Source organism: Delphinapterus leucas, chromosome 13, assembly GCF_059928025.1.
Source record: "Delphinapterus leucas isolate spDelLeu-1000000601 "Yukka" chromosome 13, BTC_Dleu_Yukka2, whole genome shotgun sequence".
NCBI lineage: Eukaryota > Metazoa > Chordata > Mammalia > Artiodactyla > Monodontidae > Delphinapterus > Delphinapterus leucas.
In genome coordinates, this window is record NC_143141.1 from 32,046,583 (window position 1) to 32,064,930 (window position 18,348).

General features: G+C 52.6%; 2 protein-coding genes across 2 annotated transcripts; one reads left to right on the top strand and one right to left on the bottom strand.

Annotated features, from left to right (window-relative positions):
* The first annotated feature begins 681 nt into the window (after positions 1-681).
* Positions 682-9,245, top strand: PRADC1 (protease associated domain containing 1). The gene is made up of 5 exons (XM_022561339.2): positions 682-835; positions 2,993-3,093; positions 3,619-3,728; positions 4,009-4,176; positions 4,402-9,245. The coding sequence occupies exons 1-5, from the start codon at positions 769-771 to the stop codon at positions 4,520-4,522; spliced, it is 567 nt and encodes a 188-aa protein (XP_022417047.1). The 5' UTR covers positions 682-768; the 3' UTR covers positions 4,523-9,245.
* Positions 5,423-17,238, bottom strand: SMYD5 (SMYD family member 5). Its single transcript, XM_022561337.3, has 13 exons — positions 17,123-17,238; positions 13,333-13,441; positions 12,421-12,560; positions 11,860-11,981; positions 11,338-11,407; positions 10,637-10,741; positions 9,749-9,811; positions 9,471-9,541; positions 9,049-9,155; positions 8,599-8,655; positions 7,653-7,747; positions 6,916-6,986; positions 5,423-6,814 (listed from the first exon to the last, which is right to left on the bottom strand). The coding sequence occupies exons 1-13, from the start codon at positions 17,216-17,218 to the stop codon at positions 6,667-6,669; spliced, it is 1,254 nt and encodes a 417-aa protein (XP_022417045.1). The 5' UTR covers positions 17,219-17,238; the 3' UTR covers positions 5,423-6,666.
* Positions 17,239-18,348: the final 1,110 nt, after the last annotated feature.

The window sequence follows — 18,348 nt, forward strand, 5'->3', positions numbered from 1 at the left end:
ATCGCGATGGCACTGAAATCATGCCCAATTTACAGATGAGAGAACTGAGGCTGAGAGGTTAGGTGTCCAAAATCACAGTTGTACAGTAAATGGTAGATAAACAGGCGCGGGCACCTGGCCCCAATGCTCGTTTTCTGGCTCGGCACTGGCCAGAGCTTCCTCGAGGGTCGTGTACATCAGTCTATGTCCCCAGAGCCTACTGTATGAGAGCGCAAGCGCCGGTAGAACTAGGCAGGGGTCGCCGGAGACCACCTGGGCGCTAGACGAATGCCTTCCCAAAGAGGGGATGGGAAGGAGGAAAACACAACTAGGGGAAGGTAAATCGTCGTCTTGCGAAGCGGCCACAGGGAGGATCCGGCCGAGACCGCACGAGCTGATTGGCCAAGACTTTCCGCGGCTGAGGCGAGTCCTGCGGGTCTCCCACCTACAGTTCTCCCGCCCCCCCAGCCAGCGAGGTCCTGCGGAGTCGAATCCAATCAGAGAAATGCTGGGGCAGGGACGGCAGTTGCAGTCAAGAGTTAAAAACAAATTAGCCCTCGGCCCCACTTCTCTCCACCAATAGGAAGTGGGCTAGGGCACAGGGGCGACAAATGTGGCTACACGAGCAGGCGTCAGAACCAATCGGCCCTGGGCCTCGTTCCGGTGCGCCAACCAGCGGCGTGAGCGGGTCTGGGGGCGGGAGTCCAGAGCAGCTGTCAGGCCGAAGTCCGGCGAGCTACGCGCAGCAGGGCGGCTGGAGGAAGCGCGGCGCCGGGCCGGGCCCTGGAGATGGTCCCCGGCGCCGCGGGCTGGTGTTGTCTCGTGCTCTGGCTCCCCGCGTGCGTCGCGGCCCACGGTGAGCGGCAACGGGCGGGGCTGCGCTTCAGGGCGGGGCTGGCGGTCCAGCTTAAGCCCGGCTCGGGCCGGGGTCCACGGGTCACCTTGGGGACCCCGCGAATTCGGAGCAGGGCAGGTTCAGAAACGGGCGCCTGGAGTGGGTGGGTAGTGGTTCCCGAGGGACATGAACTGTGTGCGGCCTGAGGCTGGGCTGTGAGTCCTCAGCCCCCCACGTCGAAGTAAGACTCCCTCTACCCCCACTAGCGCTGACTTAGGTGGCGAAGGCGGCGAGGAACAAGGAGCAACTAGCGATACTACAAGCTGGAGATACGTAAGCACTCACATACATAAACGGGGCCACACATTGCTACACGTGGGTTCACAGGCACTAGCACATACGTACACACCCAACTTGTTTGCACCTACACGAGAACATAAACATATACGTACTTGAGCACATGTGTATACCTACACTTGATTTACACAGATCAGCAGATGCAAAGGCCAGGCAAAGATGTATGTGGGGAGGAGGGGAAGCTTAGTGCTAATCCAGGAAAGCTTCCTTGGGAGTGTATCTGTACCCGATGGGAAGTCTTCACTCCCAGGATAAAAGGCCATATATGTAGCCCAGTGCCAAGCCAGTGGAGCTCTACCGGGTGGCTGATTTTGGACAGTAGAAAAGGACAGCAAAAGCCACAATCCATCCCAACGCTGGCACACAGTAGCGACTTGATAGTTTGTTGATTGACTAACAGACCTGTGGCAGCAGCTTCCACCTTTTCACATTCCTCAGTCTCTCTGGGCTAAGGAAACCAGGGACTCAAGTTCAGGTAAATCATTAGACTTTGGTGCTAAAGAGATCCACACCCCAGAAATATCTGGTTATTCTGGCAATTCCCTTCCTCAACACAGTAGAGCTGGAAATAGCCGTTCATTCATTCAACAACCTTTTTGAGCACCAACTGTCTCCTAGCCACTATGTTAGATAATGTGGATACAGTATTGAATGAAGTTACAAACTTAGGCCCTTGTCCTAGTGCAGGAGATAGACAATAAACAAAAAATTACAAATACTGTATAATTACAAATGATGTTAGAAGTGTCATTGGAGAAAAAGTATATTTTGAATGGGCATAAGGGGAGGGCAGTCACAGGGCAGGTTTCCCTAAGTGACATTTAAGTTATGACCTGGTAGATGAATAGAAGTGAGCCATATAAAGGGGTAGAGGTGGGGGTAGGGTGAGGGAACTTGTAAGAAGCCTTGGAGATGTGAAGAAACTGAAAGGAGGGCAGTGTAGCTTGAACATAGGAAGAGATGAAGTTGGAGGGCCAGATCAAGCAGGGCCTTGCAGACCAGAGTTAAGTTTAGATTTTAAGTGCAAAGGGAAGTTGTTGAAGGGTATTGAAGTGGTGACATGATATTTGCCTTAAGATGTTTTAAGAAAATCCCTGGCAGTTATTGGGGGAATGGACCGTAGGGACCAAAAATGGAGGCTAAGATAGACCAGTTAGGGCTTCCCTGGTGGCGCAGTGGTTGAGGGTCTGCCTGCCGATGCAGGGGACACGGGTTCGTGCCCCGGTCCGTGAAGATCCCACATGCCGCGAAGTGGCTGGGCCCGTGAGCCATGGCCGCTGAGACTGCGCATCCGGAGCCTGTGCTCCGCAACGGGGGAGGCCACAACAGTGAAAGGCCCGCGTACCGCAAAAAAAAAAAAAAGACCAGTTAAAAAGCTGCAACAGCCAGGACAAGAAATGATAGTGGCTGGACTAGGAGGATGGCAGTGGAACCAGAGTCAACTTTTAAGTTTTGGTGAGAGTTGCTTTGTACGCAGGCTACCACATCTCCATCTTGAAATTCCCAAGTCTGCTTCAGAGCAAAGATGAATGAATTAATCCTCAGAGAGGTTAACACTGGAGCTATGTCTTCCCGGCTCACCTGTGTAAGCAGCAACAGCAGCAGCTGTAAATCTCTGGGGTTACTAACTCTGTCTGCATCAACTCTATCCTCTCCAGGGCAGAGACCATCTATCCTACCCACCTGCAGGACCCAACTGGCTGAAGCTGGGTCTCTGGGCCCAGACCTTAACCAGCCCCGTTGAAGGCATGGGGTCCATGATCTGAACCTGAACCAGCTTTTTTCCCTTGAGCCTTCTCACTTGTACATTTTACCTTTCAGGCTTACGCATCCATGATTATTTGTACTTTCAAGTGCTGAGTCCTGGGGACATTCGATACATCTTTACTGCCACGCCTGCCAAGGACTTTGGTGGTATCTTTGTAAGTTCAGGGAGGCCCCCTCATCTCTGATCCTGTCTCCACATTCCCCGCACTAAGCCGAGGTGACCCTCATCACTTCAACCCATACCTGAGTGCTGGGACAGAGAAGGGGGCAGAATCCAGCTGTCTTCCAGGGGCTACAGAGCCAGGAAGGGCTTCCAGCTATTCCTCTGGGTATAATACAGACCTGGGCACCACAGAGGGAAAAGCTATCTTCTTAGGGACACGAAGTAGTGAAAAACCAAGGGCTCTGCTAGCTCCACCTCTGAACTACATGACTCAAGGCAAGTTACTTCCCCTCTCTGGGTCCATACCAACTTCCCTTCCTATGTCTGGGAAAGGCAGGGTGGGATAGGACTAGACAGGCCTTTGTGAGAATTAAGTAAAAATGCTCAAGTGTCCAGTACACAGAAATCGTTCCTCATTTCCCTCACACTTTGTGAGAAGCTGATAAGATGGGATGGTCGGCCCAGTCCTAAAGCAGGTGTGTCTCCCCACACTCTCACCTGTCTAAATGTCTTTCAGCACACAAGGTATGAGCAGATTCACCTTGTCCCTGCTGAACCTTCAGAGGCCTGCGGGGAACTCAGCAACGGTTTCTTCATCCAGGACCAGATCGCTCTGGTGGAGAGGGGGTAAGGAGCGGACAGGCGTGGGCACAAGGGGAAGGCAGGCATAGGGTAGATTCTGAGATCAATGTTGGTGGTGATGCTTTGAAATAGCTGCTTTTAAATAATTCATCTTTTTAAGGGTCTTTAAGAAACATCTTAAGATTATCCAAGCCTTTGGCCATTTACTTGTGAGCCTTTATCAAAAAGCCTCCAAGGTCCTCCTTTCATCTTCCCAGGGTGGTGGTCTGGGGAATGGATAGCTAGGACCCTGCCTTTCCTTTGGTCTCATCACCACCTCTTCCAGGGGCTGCTCCTTCCTCTCCAAGACCCGGGTGGTGCAGGAGCATGGTGGGCGGGCAGTGATCATCTCTGACAACGCAGTTGACAATGACAGCTTCTACGTGGAGATGATCCAAGACAGTACCCAGCGCACAGCTGACATCCCCGCCCTCTTCCTGCTTGGCCGAGATGGGTGAGGGCTCTTTGTCTCTGGCTGTATCAGCACCAGGCTGGGTGCCATGACTCGGGGAGGTCAAGGGCAATCACCAGTCCCTACCCACAAGCCTCATCTTGGGATGCCCTGGTTGGAGGACCAAAAAAGTCCTCAGGCTCTGGAGCTCCCAGAGTGATGGGGACAGTGGGGCAGAATGGGGTGTCAGGAAAGTGACCATCACCACCTCTCTTCGTGCTCTCCCAGCTACATGATCCGCCGCTCCCTGGAACAGCATGGGCTGCCATGGGCCATCATTTCCATCCCAGTCAATGTCACCAGCATCCCCACCTTTGAGCTGCTGCAACCGCCCTGGACCTTCTGGTAGAAGAGTTGGTCCCACATTCCAGCCATAAGCAACTCTGGGCTGGGAAGGGGAAAATCCAGGAATTCTGCTGTTTGGGACTTGGGGATAGCATTTGGGGACTGGGGGAGCCAGGCAGAGGAAAAGGGCTTGGGCCTTGGCTAAGTTAAAGGAAGACACACCACTGGCCTTCCCTCCCCTGGGCTCCTAAGGTGTCTCATGCTATGGGAAGAGGCAAGACCCAGGCCCCAGGTCTTATGGGCTAGGGTCTGGAACTAAAGGGGCCAACAGCAGGTGGTCTGAGAGCCATCTGAGACCTGTCACATCCCACCTGGCTTCAGCCTCCCCACCCAGGGTCTTTCACAGCAGTTGCTGGAATGGTATAAGGAGCTGGTGTTTGAGGACTACATAATAAACCCTCACTGACTTTTTAGCAATAAAGCCTCTCATCAGGGTTGTAACTGTGTCCTAGAGTAAAAGTACACAGGGGTGGGAGGGGCCTTCAAACACTTATCTGGTCCCATGCTCTTGTTTTGAAGGGAGGAAATTGAGGCCCAGAGAGGATACATGACTTGCCCAAGGTCCTTTAGGACCAGTGCTCAGATTGCTAATCTTGGATCACAACAGCCTCCTGCTCAAAAACTTGGGAAGCTGTAGTTCAGTCCCTGAGCAAAAGCCTCATCTTGTAGCCTGGTACTGAGGATCCACATTGGACCTCAGAAGAGCCCTGCTCTTGGACTTTAGAAACATTTGCACAGCAGAGTAGAGTATAGGCAAGACCAGGGATGAACCCAAACTGGGGAGCTGCAGCTCCCATCTCCTGCAGTCACCTGCTCTATCCTATGCACTTTTGCACCACCCGTGTGACTGCTGCCTTCCTGGAGCAGCTTGTCAAGCCATTCTCCACAAAGCATTCCTGCAAAGGCCTGTCACCACTCATATTTTATTGAGAACAGTGGGCAGGTGGGGAGGAGGGGGTGCTGGCTACTGTGAAGGATTAAGAACCCAATAGGCCAGACAGGCAGATTCCACCTGGCTCACGATGCAGGAAAGGGCCTGTGGGGCGGCACCTGCCCTCCCTGGGATCCCTCAGCAGGGGCATGTGGCAGCCCCTCAGGAAAGGTAGGCAGAAAGGAATTGCAGGTGATAGGTTACAATTTCCACAGCTTCCAACCCAAGAGTAAGGGGTAGTGCTAATCTGGGGAGGAGAGGGAGAGAGTCAGGGCTAATCTGAGTATCTAGCCTAGCTCTCCTAGGTTTCTGGAAGACTTCAGTGTTCCTAAATGATCCTAAAGATGGAGACTGAGACTAAGAGAGCCCCTCACTGACCCATGCTCTAAAAGATTCTAGGACATCCTAAATTAAGGAGCACAGGCCTTTCATCCCCCAGAACTCAGCCATGCTGCTAGAGTCCTCAGTGGGAGGAAGGTGGGAGGAAGGGGTCATGACGTCCCTCCCAAGGGAGGCAGAGACCTCTTCCACACCCTGTGAGGCCAGCCACTGTGCCAGGGCCTGAGAGGCAAGGCATAAGGACAGATTCTGGGGTCTGGGGAGATTCTCTACTCCCCGGATGTCTAAATGGTGGGTGTGGGGAGGTGAGCAGAGGGAGGTAATGCCCCTGGTTCAGTGTCCCCCACAGAAAGCCTTAGAGAAGGTGCTCTGGAGGCCCAGTTCCTCCCTCTTGCCTCTCCCAGCTGTGCTAGTGGGGAAGAGGGTAAGGGTGTCTAACCCCCTCTCTTCTTCAATGGAGTCAGGCTGTTCGCAGGTTGCCACTTTGTGACCCAACCACCACCCCACCAACAGTGAGTTGAGAAGGGTGAAGCCTTAGGTGGATGAGTAAGTGGGGCCATGGGGCCAAGGGGAAGAAACACTGTTAGGCCCTGACCTTGGTTCCAGCCACTTACACCCATACCTCAGGGGGAGGCCAGTTCTGAGAGGCTCAGTGACAGCGCAGAGCCTGAGCCGCTCAACAGCAGTGTCCTGGGCATGAGGTCTGGCGGGAGGTGGAGGGCCTAGGGTCCAGCCTGTCTTACCCTCTGGAAGAAACAGAGCTGGCATGGGGGGAAAGCAGGCAACAGGAGTGGGAGTTCCTTCCAAGCCTCTGCTCTGGGGGAAGGTCCCCTCTTCTGGCAGGGTCTGGGGTAGGACCACTTCCAGGCAGGATGACATCACACATCAGTCATCTCATCCCCCAGCTCAGCATCTTCCGGCTCTCCTTCCTCATCCTCTTCATCGTCCTCCTCCTCAGAGGTCATGTTGGGTTCATCAGCCTCTGCCAGACATTTGGGGCAGGAACAGACAAACAGATAGTTCTCCCTGCAGAGGGTGGGGGGGATGATGGTGAGGGTACAAAGTCAGGCAGCCACCAGCACGGAGAAGCCCAGAGCCCGGCTTCCCACCACACCCCCAGCTGGCACCTGAGGATCTTGTGGCGGCTGTGGCGGCTGCGCTCCCGCTGACAGCAGTCTAAGTAGCTGATGCAGATTTCCTAACGGGCAGGAGAGAGGTGGGCTCTGACAGTCTGTGCTTCTAACAGATGGGATTAGGGCCTCCCCAACCTCTGCCCTATGTCCAACCATTGCCCCGTCCCCAGGAGCCGGAGCTGCCCTTCAGCGAAGGCGCAGGTCACCTTGATCCATTCCCCTGTGCTCACAGCAGAGGCCACTATGAGGATTTCACAATCTGTGTCTGAGACAGGGGGCTATGCTTGGCCTTGGGCCATGGCCAAGGTCTGTGGCTGGGGCAGAGGTTATCTTGGTGTGAAGCTACTTGCCCTGAAAGAAGTTTCAGCCAGGCTCCGTGCACAGCTCCAAGAGCCAGGACCCCACACCCACACTAGTACCCCACAGTCCAAGCCACAAAGGGCCATGTCCTGCTTCCTTAGATGCTGCAGATTCCTTGATCAAAAGATAGCTGGGGACAAGAACTTAGGCACACAGTTGTCTCTGAAACACTGCTCTGAGGCTTTCTGGAGTTATCTTTTGAAGTGGGGTGGGGTTAGAGTATACTCATGGGGAAGACTCATGTCCTGGAGCATGTGGGGATTCAACCCAACAGCCTGAACTTGGGACTGTAGCCACTGCTGCTCCCAATTCCTGGAGAGAACCTGCAAGGCCCACTGCCCACCCACCCCGACGGCTACTGGCCCCCTCACCTCTCCTGGCTTAATATCCTCCAGGGCGGTGACATGCAAAAGGAAGTTGTTTTCTGGGAAGGAGGTCTCTGCATTGGGGACACAGCTGTGGTTGCCTGGGTCATGAGAGGCAGGTAATGAGGATTGTTGACTAATAAAAATAACAGCCTTAACTGTGCAGAGCACTGGGTCCCATCTTTCCTTGTTCTCTGATCCCTGCTAGGGCTAGGCAGGTCCTGGGACCCCAGTTTCCTATATCCCTGTCCAGTGCTCTTTTCCTGAAGAGCACAGGCACTAATGCAATCCCGCATCACTCCCCTCCCCTCCTGCCATGACTGCCCCTTCTCTCCTCACTGGTCAACTTGATCCTCAGATGTGTTGCCAGTGTCTCACAAACGGAGGGACAGGGCTGTGAAAGGGATGCCCGTGCCAGGCCACTTAACTCAGTCCTGTCTGTTACTGGATGTCTGGTAACAGCTGAGCCAGGCCCTGTGAGAGCCTAGTTTGGGAGGAGTAGTGCCCCCAGAGCCTGGGAGGAAGGTTTTGCAGTGAGGAGAGCAGAGGGTGGGAGGCTGGGATCTGGAAAAGACAACAGTCTGAGCTGGCTCTGCCCCCTCCATCAGGTGCTGATGAGACTGCCTTCCAGCCTGAGCTCCTCCCGGGCTATCAAAACACTCTCCTACCAAAGCTCACAGGGCAGTGGTGGGGCAAAACCCAGGCTTCCCTTTGCAAGAATCAGAGCTCTGTGCCCTGCCTTAGCACTGGGCCTAGCCCACGGGAAGGTTTTATATCAAGGCACAAGAGTCCAATAAATGAATGAAAAAATAATAGAAGGAGAAGGCTGAGGGGAAATCCCCAGGAAGCTCAGCCCTAACCCCACTCCTAGACTCAACTCTACCAGCCCCGAAGGGGCCAAGAGAGATGAACTGCAGCTGTGAGGCTACCCCTTCTCAATGCCGGGACTCACAGCAGCTCTGCAGCACAAAGAGGCCAGATCCTTCACAGTTAAGAAACTCACCAGTTGCTGTAAGACAGTAATAGGCAGATGTTATTGCATCCACTTTATAGGTGGGAAAAAGAAACTAGGCTAATAAGGACAGGCACTGGCTCCACTGTCTTGCCACCCAATCACTACTATTTTACCTGAAATTGCTTCTCTGAGGCACAACCCCTGCTTTCCTATAAATGGTACCACCTTACTGTCCAGCCCTCCCCCACCCCCAGCATCAAGCCTCCGCACGGATCGCGGAGCCATTTCTTGGGTATGTCCTGCAAACAGATCTGAAGCTTCCCATAGGCACACAGGGATTACCTTCCCCAACCACGAACTCAGAGCTCCCTGGGGGAAGACTGTGTCCACTGTCTAACTGACGGATGTCTCCAAAGTTGGGTGAGGCCAAGACTCCATCTCACCAACCTGTCTCGATGTCCTTGTACAGCTGGTCAATGAAGGCGTCCAGCTGCTCACGGTCCTGAGGCTTCAGCTCCAGAGCGTCACAGGCATGCACCCACTGGCTCAGGGAGCTGGGGGTCCCAGGCAGCCATGGTTGGAGAGGAGGAGGCCTAGCCCACAGGGCTCCCCCACTCCAAGCAAGTTAAGTCCATTTCTTTCTCCAGGGGGAGGGTGGGGGTGGGTGGGTGTGTCCTTCCCCAACAGACTAAGTGCTCCCAAGACTCAGTCTTTCTGACCCCCACCACTGAGTTTAGTCCAGCATTCTGGCCAGAGTCACACCCTGCCCCACCCTAGTCTTGAAAAGAGATGTGGCTACCTTCCTCAGTCAATCTCCCACCCCAGCCCTGAGGGACAAGTCCAACAGCTCTGGAACATTCTCTCCTAACCTGGTCCCAATTCCTTGGCCATTGGTCCCAACAAGAGCAAAGAGAGACCGGAATCCATCCGGAGTGAACCACTGTGGGGAAAGAGGGAGAAGAGCATTCAGGTTACAGCCACTAGCTTTTCTTCCTGTTGAGGAAGTTTGCTGTGAGTCAGTCCCATCCCAACTCCAGAAGACCAGATCTGCTCTGGCTTAGCTGTCCCGGTAGGAGACGCTGACCTGGTTGCTCCTGGAGTGCTGGAGTGACTGGGAGGCCATTGGTCCCACCTTCCCCACACTCACCTGGCTGAGTGCTTCCTCATAAAGGGCCTCTGTGAAGAGTCTCCGCAGAAGCTCCAGCTGGCCCTGGTTTAGGGGAAGCAGGGAGAGACGTGCATCCCTGGGGATTTCCCATTAGCACCCAGGCAGGGCCCATAAGACCACATAAGGGAAGGAAAAGGGCGAGCTCTACAGACCGAGCTTTCTCTGGGGGCAAAGGAAAGCCACAAAATCCTTATCTCCAAGAGACTTGGCAGTCTACTGGCCTGTTCCAACCCAGGGTAGCAAACCCCAAATTCCTCCCTATTTTCTAGCCCTTGTACCAGCAGGGCGGAGGCAGCCTGGCTTAGAATGTCTGTCCTCACCACCACCCTCCAGGCTCCCTGCCCCAGCCTCCAGACCAGCTTGACCCTCCCCCTCCTTTCCTCAGATTCAGTGCAGGAAGGCCCACCCCAGCGCCCTTTCACACACCTACCTCCACCTTCAGGCAGCTCCTGCATGGAAGTCTGCTATTCTCAGGGAGAATGCATAGTTCTTTGATTTGAAGCAAGTGCTCAGTACATTGGCAACTAAAATTGTTTCACACCGCTCCCTGACCCTGTGGAACCCCCAGCCCTCCACTTTCCGTTACACTTGATTCGCCCACTGCTATCCTATCACGGGGTCCTGCCTTCCCACATCAGGGCACCCAGCCCTTCTGTCCTCTGTCATCACCCCACTTCCCAATTTTAAGTCCACATTAGGTCATGAAGTTAAATAGCGGCAGGAATACAAGTCTCTGAACAGATTTTTGGACCCAGGCTCTAACTTCTTCCTGTGGCTGGGAAGGCAGCAAATGTGGAGCTTCCCTTAGGTAGCCATGGACATCCCCAGGCTACTGGGCGGGTGGGAGGGTCAGGTGGAGAGACCAACCTTGAATTTGTCCCCCAGGAGTTTGTGGACAATTTCCTCCTCCTCATTGGCGGTTTTATTACAGAACTGGGAGAAGAGCCTGATCCAACGATCCTTATCCTTAGCCTGCAGTGAACAAATATACTTCAGGGTCAGGTTCACACATGCTCACGCATGCATGTGCAGACATGGACTCACGGACACCCTCCTCTTTACTGCCGCTCCTGCCCACGTGAGAGGAGTAAGCTGTCATTCTAAAACCCCTGCCCTGAGAAACACCATCACACATGAGCTTCTAAGTAGACCCTTCCTGCCCACCCTGCCCACACCCAACCATCTTCCCAGCTGGTGCCAAGCTAGCCAGTTCACGACACTTGGGAAAATAGGAGGATGAGGCTGACGAGCAACAACACTAAAGGGGTCAGAGTGGCTTCTCTCGCTTTATCTGAGAGACACAGTCCTGAAAAGGGGGTGCTTATGTATGAATTGCTGCTGCACAGGAGGTCATCCAGAGATCACAGACCACAGGCAAGATGAGCCCCCATGTCCCCTGCTAGATTTATGGTTAGCTACTCCTAAGGTTTACACAGCAAGCAGCTCTCCTTTGGGAAGCCCAGAAGGAACTCTGTATCCAAGCCAGAGGGTTAAGGTGAGAAGAAAACTGAGGCCAAGGGTTGAATGAGGCCGGAGTCAGCTTCCCTGAGAAGATCAGGTGGGCTCACCTGTTTCACTGTGGCCACCATCCGGGCCATCAACATGATGCTTGCAGTCTCAGGGGGGTAGTGAACACTCCTGGGGAGAAAGAAAAAGGTTTGGCCTAGAACTTCCCTCCCCAGTAGCTGAATTCAGGGAAGCCCAGTCTGATTACTACAGAGAATCTTTCCTGGCCTAGAACTTCCCTCCCCAGTAGCTGAATTCAGGGAAGCCCAGTCTGATTACTACAGAGAATCTTTCCTACCAATCTCATTTATAACCAAAGAGAGAAATTCATTGGCAAGGACTTGGGCAGGATTTTATATCCCTATGGGCTTCATGGGGCTCTTCCTGGGAGTGTGTAAAATGCTGAGAATGGTAGGACTGGCGGCTCAGATTTAAGGCAGAGGGAATGGGTGATAGTTTAGCCCTAAGAATGGAGGAAAAATCTAGGGGGTGGTAACTTAACAAAGATGGCTGCATCCACTAAGCGTGGGGAAGGCAGGCAGGGAGGGAAGGATAAAGGAAAGAAGAGAGGAAATGCTACCTACCTCCATGCCTCCTGCAGCTTATTGAGAGGATGCAGGGGGTCATCCCGGGAGGGGCCTGGGCACAGGACCCGATGGTATTGCTCAGCTGCGGCTAGCAGACATTCTGTACTGCAGTACGTCACCTGTTGGGGGAGGTGGAGGTCAGCACCCTAGGATCTGGCAGTGGGGTGAGGCACAGACACCCATGTGGTCTCACCTCCTCTAACTGTACTCCTTCCACAAATAGCCCCTAAGCAGCAGTCAGTGGTATTGTGAGATGAAAAAGCATACAGTGCTCTGGAGACCTGTGAGAGGGGCACGTGACCCAGGCTTGTAAAAACGTGGGAAGGAGAGACTGCTTCTCAGGTACTGGGAAAGGCCCCTGCCAGGCTCCTAGGAAGAGGGCAAGCTCCCACCAAGCCTATTTTCTAGACAATGGGACTGGAACAGAGGACGAAACTGGCACAGTAATGTCTTTTTCATGTCTTTCCCTACATTCGGGCTCTCAAGGGCCATGACCAAGTCTGTCCTCACTCCTGTCTCCCCAGAGAGGACTTCAGCTTAGCCCCCAGGGATATTCACCTGGCAGTGGGGACAATTCTGGTGCAGGTCCTTGCGCACAGGGCACAGCTCAGGGTGAGGCAAAACCTGGCCTGGTTTCCCAGTCAGTCTCTGGGCGTTCTCCTCTGCCTTCTCCAGTGCCCGAAGGCAGTGGTCACAGGCTGGGGGAGAGAGCCAGATGTTGACAATTAAGTGTCTTGAGAGCAGGGGCCGCATTTGTCCTTTTCACAGCAATATGCCCAGGGTTAATATAGCACCTAGCTCAGAGAAGGTGTTCAATAAAAGTATGAGAAGTGAGTGAATGAATGACTATGTTAAATGAATGTATTTCACACGCATTATAGATGATGCCTTCTTCCCTCTCCGAAGTCCCCACTCCTCCCGGCAGACTCTCTCTGCTTCTTGATGGGACTTAGTCTATGGGGTTCCCCACCCAGCCCCCAAACTGGGCTTTCCCCACATTCTGGAGCCGAGTGACCCTCCTTTCACAGATTTTTCTCTAGCCCAAGAAAAGTGTGAAAAAAGCATGTGACTGGCAAAGCTAAGAGCGTCCTATTTGTTTCTGGCCCCTAACAGCCTTTATTGACCAAGGGGCATGGGGTCTCCTCTTGGCAGAGGGCTCCACTTTGGCACAGAGCCCTTCAGCACGACATCTAGTACCTTAGAGTATAGGCCACACTGAGTTCCACCTGAGTGACAGTCCTCCCCCAAGGAGCACTTTGGAAGAACCTTTCTGCAGCAGGCTCACAGCCCCAAATGGCCTGAGATTAGACAGAGGCATGGTTCTCAGGTGCAGCTCTCCAAGGGAAGACGCACTTTCCTCCCAACACCTGGAGTCCTAGAGACGGCAGCCGGTAGGGATGTATGTACTCTCTTCCATGCGCAAAGGCTGCTGGGCCCAACAGCCCTCAGGAGTAGGTGAGATGTGCTCACCTCGGTAGCGATAAAGTGCATTCCAGAGAAACTGTGCAGCCACCAGGGGCCGTTCGATGAATATGGTCTCCCCCTTCTGGATCAGCTGTGTGGCAAACAACCCCTTTCCCTAAGAGGGCAGAGAAGAATAGGATGGCCATAAGAAGAGACAGAGGACATAGCTTCAAGGGCTCCTCACCCCCACGTGCTTCCCTCGCATCAGAGGCCTCTGCCTCAGGAGGGTTCATGGAGCATGGTCGGCACCCTCCATAACTGCCTCCTCTGGAAGTGCAGCTCTGTCCAGTTTCAGTCGCACTTCTACCAGCCTGTCCAGAGCAGAGGGCCTCGGATGGGAAGAGAGCCACCACATCAGCCATGTCAGACTAATCAGAGAATTTTTAGGATGGCCAGAGCAGGGCCAAGGTTCACAGCAGGCTGGAGTCTCCAGTACTAGGAACTGGTACAGGGCGGCCTTCTCTGAGTCACCCACATGCCCCTCCAGGATCCTGGTCGTGATGCTGCTCCTCAGGGTTGCATAGAAATCCTACAGCACGGGAGGGAGAGGCCTATGCAGGAGAATACGCTCTTCTTCCCTGGTCAGCTGGGTACTCAACAGCACCTAGCATTCATAGTACCTGGTACCCAACAAGTTCTCAGGTGTTACACTGAAAGGAATGACTAATCCTAGCACCAGTCCTAATGCTAACTTGCTGTGAAACTTTGAGCCAGTTGCTTCACTTTTTTGCATGTTTACCATGTGAAAAGTGGGTATTATAATAATACCTACCAGGTAGTTTCCAGGATGCAGTGATATAACACAGGTGAAGGAATTTCATGAACTCTAGCTCCTTACTACTCAAAGTGAAGTGATGGACTGGGCAGCATGGGTATTGCCTGGGAGATGTTAGAAATGCAGAATCTCAGGCCCCACTCCACACCTGCTGAATCAGAATCTGCATTGTTAAAATCAGCTGCAGATGCCCAGGCAATTCATATGCACATTAAATGAGAAATACTGGTCTAAAGCACTGTGGATATGTACAGGATGAAGGATGAGAAAACTGCTGAACTGCCATCTCTCAAATGTGCAAAGGGACGCAGGAGACAGCTTCAGAACCTAGGCAGTTACTGGCCCAGCTGGGCACTTTCTCCCACTATACAGAGAAGTGGTGCCCCTGCCAACAGTGAACTGTCATGAAAAGAGAGATAAAGGAAATGATTGACACAGCAGTGAAATGTGCTGTCACGTTGCCTCCTGGGTAGCTCCCGGTTTCCTTCTAGCACTGGCACTCTGGATAGACAGGGGCACCTCCCAAAATCAGCAGCAGGATGTAAAGACCTGGACAGGCCCTGAGCACCCCATGAGCCACACATCTCAATCCTGTGAATAACTCTGGGAGCTCTAATATTGTACAGTGGGGCAGCTGGAACAAAACCACTCGCAAAGCCGTGGATGCAGCCTGGTTGTCTTTCTAGAAGCCCACCTCCATGCCTAGTAGCCCCTGGGATCCACCCAGCAAAATGAAAACCTGGCCTTCCCCTGTGGGACAACAAGATATGGACAGCTATCCACATTACTTCTGACAATCTCAAATCTCAATATTGAATAAATATTGATCTCTTTCTCCCTCCTTCTGGAGGACCAAATGTAGGAAATATTTAGTAAAGCAAAGGGAAGAATCAGAGCTGTTCGTCTATGAAACCACTTATCCCCCAAACATATAAAGTATTTCAAGAAAAACAACTCTAATTCATATTACCAAGAAGACTGGAGAGAACGGAACCTGAATGGAAAGGGTACAAACTATGCAAAGTTTATCTCCAATTTGAAAAGTTCAAGTTTAAAAAAAAAAAAAGATTGTACCAAAATATCTAAGACTATGTAGTAAATTAATTCTTTGTTAAATTATTTTCCAGAAAAATATCAAGTGCCAAAAGTGAATTCAAAAGGAAGAAAGCCAAGACAGACTTGCAATGCCAATACCTGCCTGACGTGCATTAGTACAGCATCCTGGTTGACATCTACCATATTTGGTCAGGTTTCTGTTCTGACTGGTCATGTCCCTGGCATAGCAATTGGTAAGATTTTGGAAATCATTCCTGCCAATATCCATAGAGGCAACAGAGAAAGTGGTCAAAAACTACCCCCATGTGAGACCCCTAGGCTATATGGTTTCATGAGCGAGCTCTCTCAAACCAAATAAGTAATTCTTGTGCTCTTTAAACTATTCAATAACAGAGAAAAAATGGAAAGCCTCGCTATTAAAAAACAAACAAGCATAATTTTGATGTGGTAACCTAAGGAAGATACCATAAAGGAAAAAAAAAATCACAAACTACTCTCACTTTATGAATGTAGAGGCAAGAAGCCCAGGATAAGCCATCTTGTCAGCAGGTCTGGGTATGTGATTCTTCTGCAGGAGCAGATGTTGTAGGCATGAAGAGGGAAGCCAACTCATTCTTCCAGGGCTGGGGTTTTGATAGAAGGCTAGGACAGGACAATTGGGCAAGGAGAGTGGCTGAAGTGATGAAGTAAGAGGGAAGAAGTAAAACAAGGAGGGGCCTGAGAGAGAGGGGTGAAGTGAAAGTAAAGGTGAGTATCTCTGCAGGCTAGGAGCGACGGAACTGAGACGCCATCAAACTGTGAGCCAATGAAGAGCACTGGAGGCCTTGGGGTGGAGATGGAGTTGTGGGCAGCTGAGGAGGCCAAGGATATGGGAGCTGATTTACCACGGGAAGAGAGGAACACTCCAGAGGACAATGGAAGGCTGGGTTCGGGAACTGCATGAGTAGGATGATGTTGAGAGCAGGAGACAGATGACTAGAAGGCTGACATCTAGGGCAAGGACCAAGGATACACACAGCCACTACACATGACCAACTGTTCAACCTCATTAGTAAACAAATATAAATGAGAGCAAAGCGGTATCGTTTTGCACAAATCAACCAGCAAAGATATCCAAGAAAGAAAACACTCAGTGCTGGTGAGAACAAAAGGATGTGTGCACAGACACTGAGCTCCAATATCTTTGACCTCAGGGATAAAAAACAAGATACAACATAAGGGTCCATAAATGAGCAGTTGTTGAGTGAACAGTGGTCCTCCCATGAAACAGACTATTACTCAACTCTTAAAAGTTAATACGTAGCATTATTGATATTGAAATATTTACTGCTGCATCAAAAAGCAGTTTCTAAAAATACAGTTTTAATATGCACATATTTGCACAAATATAGAATCTGAGTGTTTTACCTTCTCTTTCCTTACATGCGCTTTTTTTTCTACAATGAACTTCTAAAACACGATAATAAAACAACAAAACGTCACCCTCTTGATTTAAACCCTTCAATGCTACTACGGGCTTCGGTCCAAACTCCTTAACACTCCAAGCCCCTTCGTGAAGTGTCCTGGCCTTTTCCCTCAACCCCCACCCAAATCTCACTCAAAAAGTTCCCTGAGGACCCAGGCCTTTTTGTACTGCAGCTCCCCCTGCCCAGCACGTCCCGCCCACAGCTCCCAGGACCCAGCAGTAATGTCCCCCGGCCTGGCGCTCCCCGGCCCCACTGGCGGAAAGGCCCGGTTCCACGGGGGCAGGTGACGCACACGGAAACTCAGCGGGCTTGGGCCCACCGCATGACCGCCCCGGAACCCTGCGCGCGGGGACAGGTAGCCCCCGGGCCCCGAGCCGGGAACGGGCCGCAGCGCCCGAGCGGCAGAGGAGCCTCTAGATTCCAGGCATGGGGTCCGGTGGGGCTGTCTCCAAGGCCGGGCCGGGTGGGGGGACCCCGGCACGGTCCGCCGCAGCCTCACCTTGGCGCTGCTCACGAAGCGGACTTCCACGGCTACCCGGGCTCTGCCCGCCACGCCCACGCAGAAGGAGAACACGTCGCACATGGAGGCCGCCATCTTGGGCGTACCTCCGCCTGCTGACCCTTGACCCCGCCTCGACCCGGGAGGCCCCGCCCCTCACTGGCACCGACCCCAGCGTCAGCGTCCCCGAGGCTGCGAGGGTTTGCGCGCTAGCCGGTCTTAATTTGGATCTTTTTGGTTTATGTATCTGTAGGTTAAGTAGTTCGTTTACTGGGTGTAGCTGGGCCTGCCTTTGCGCAGTTTTGCCTCTGTCTCTATCTTCGTGGCCAGTACCAGAGCTTGTGTGTGCGTGTAGTTTTGATCTGTGTACCTGTATCCGAGTTCACGTTTGTGTTTGTTGTCTCTGCCACCCAGTGGTCCGTCTTGAGTAAAGCGCTCTCTGGACCCAGTCATGGGGTGGGACAGCAACGGGCTGACTTACTGCTATCCTCTCTGGCCCCCAACGTGAAGGGAAGAACTAGCTTACCCCACCTATCCATCCTACAAAGTCCGGCGCAAGATTTCCTATTTCCGTAGGCAGTCTGGCAGCGGGACAGACTGTCCTACGAAAGATCAAGCTGGACATGTGTCTTCCTCAGACTCTTCAGGGCGTAGGGACCTTGTAGCCTGGGGGTGCTGGAGGGTCTAAGGACCCGTGAAATTGTATGCAGAAGTGAGTCTGCAGATTCTCATTGTCCTGACAACAGGAGAGGGACCTATTCTCTTGTTCAGGACTGACCTGAACATTTGTCCCCACAGCCAGGCCTGACCACCATGTCTGTTCTCTCGTCCTCCAATTGATTCCGTGCTACTTGAAAAGGGACCTGTGTCTGCATCTGCTGCGGTCTCATGGTGACATTTAGGGATTTGATAGAGCCCAGTAACTGCTGAATAGGTCACTGCTGGTGATTAAAAAAAAAAAAGTGAGCCGATGGTTCCTGGAAGAGGCAAATGTAGCTGTGTTCCTTTAATAGAGCTGACTGGGTCCAGCATTAGGAAGGATTTCCCCGAAGACAGGAACAGGAGGGTTCTTGAAGCTGGACCCTGGCTTCCCTCCAGCTGCAGCTTGGTCCTGGAGGCGATGGTCAACTGCCTTGGCGGCAGGTGGTTTCCCAAAGCCACCCCTGGCTCCCTGCCTTTCCTCCCTCCCTCAGAAAACTCTGGAGAGCAGTGTGGACCATGCCCTC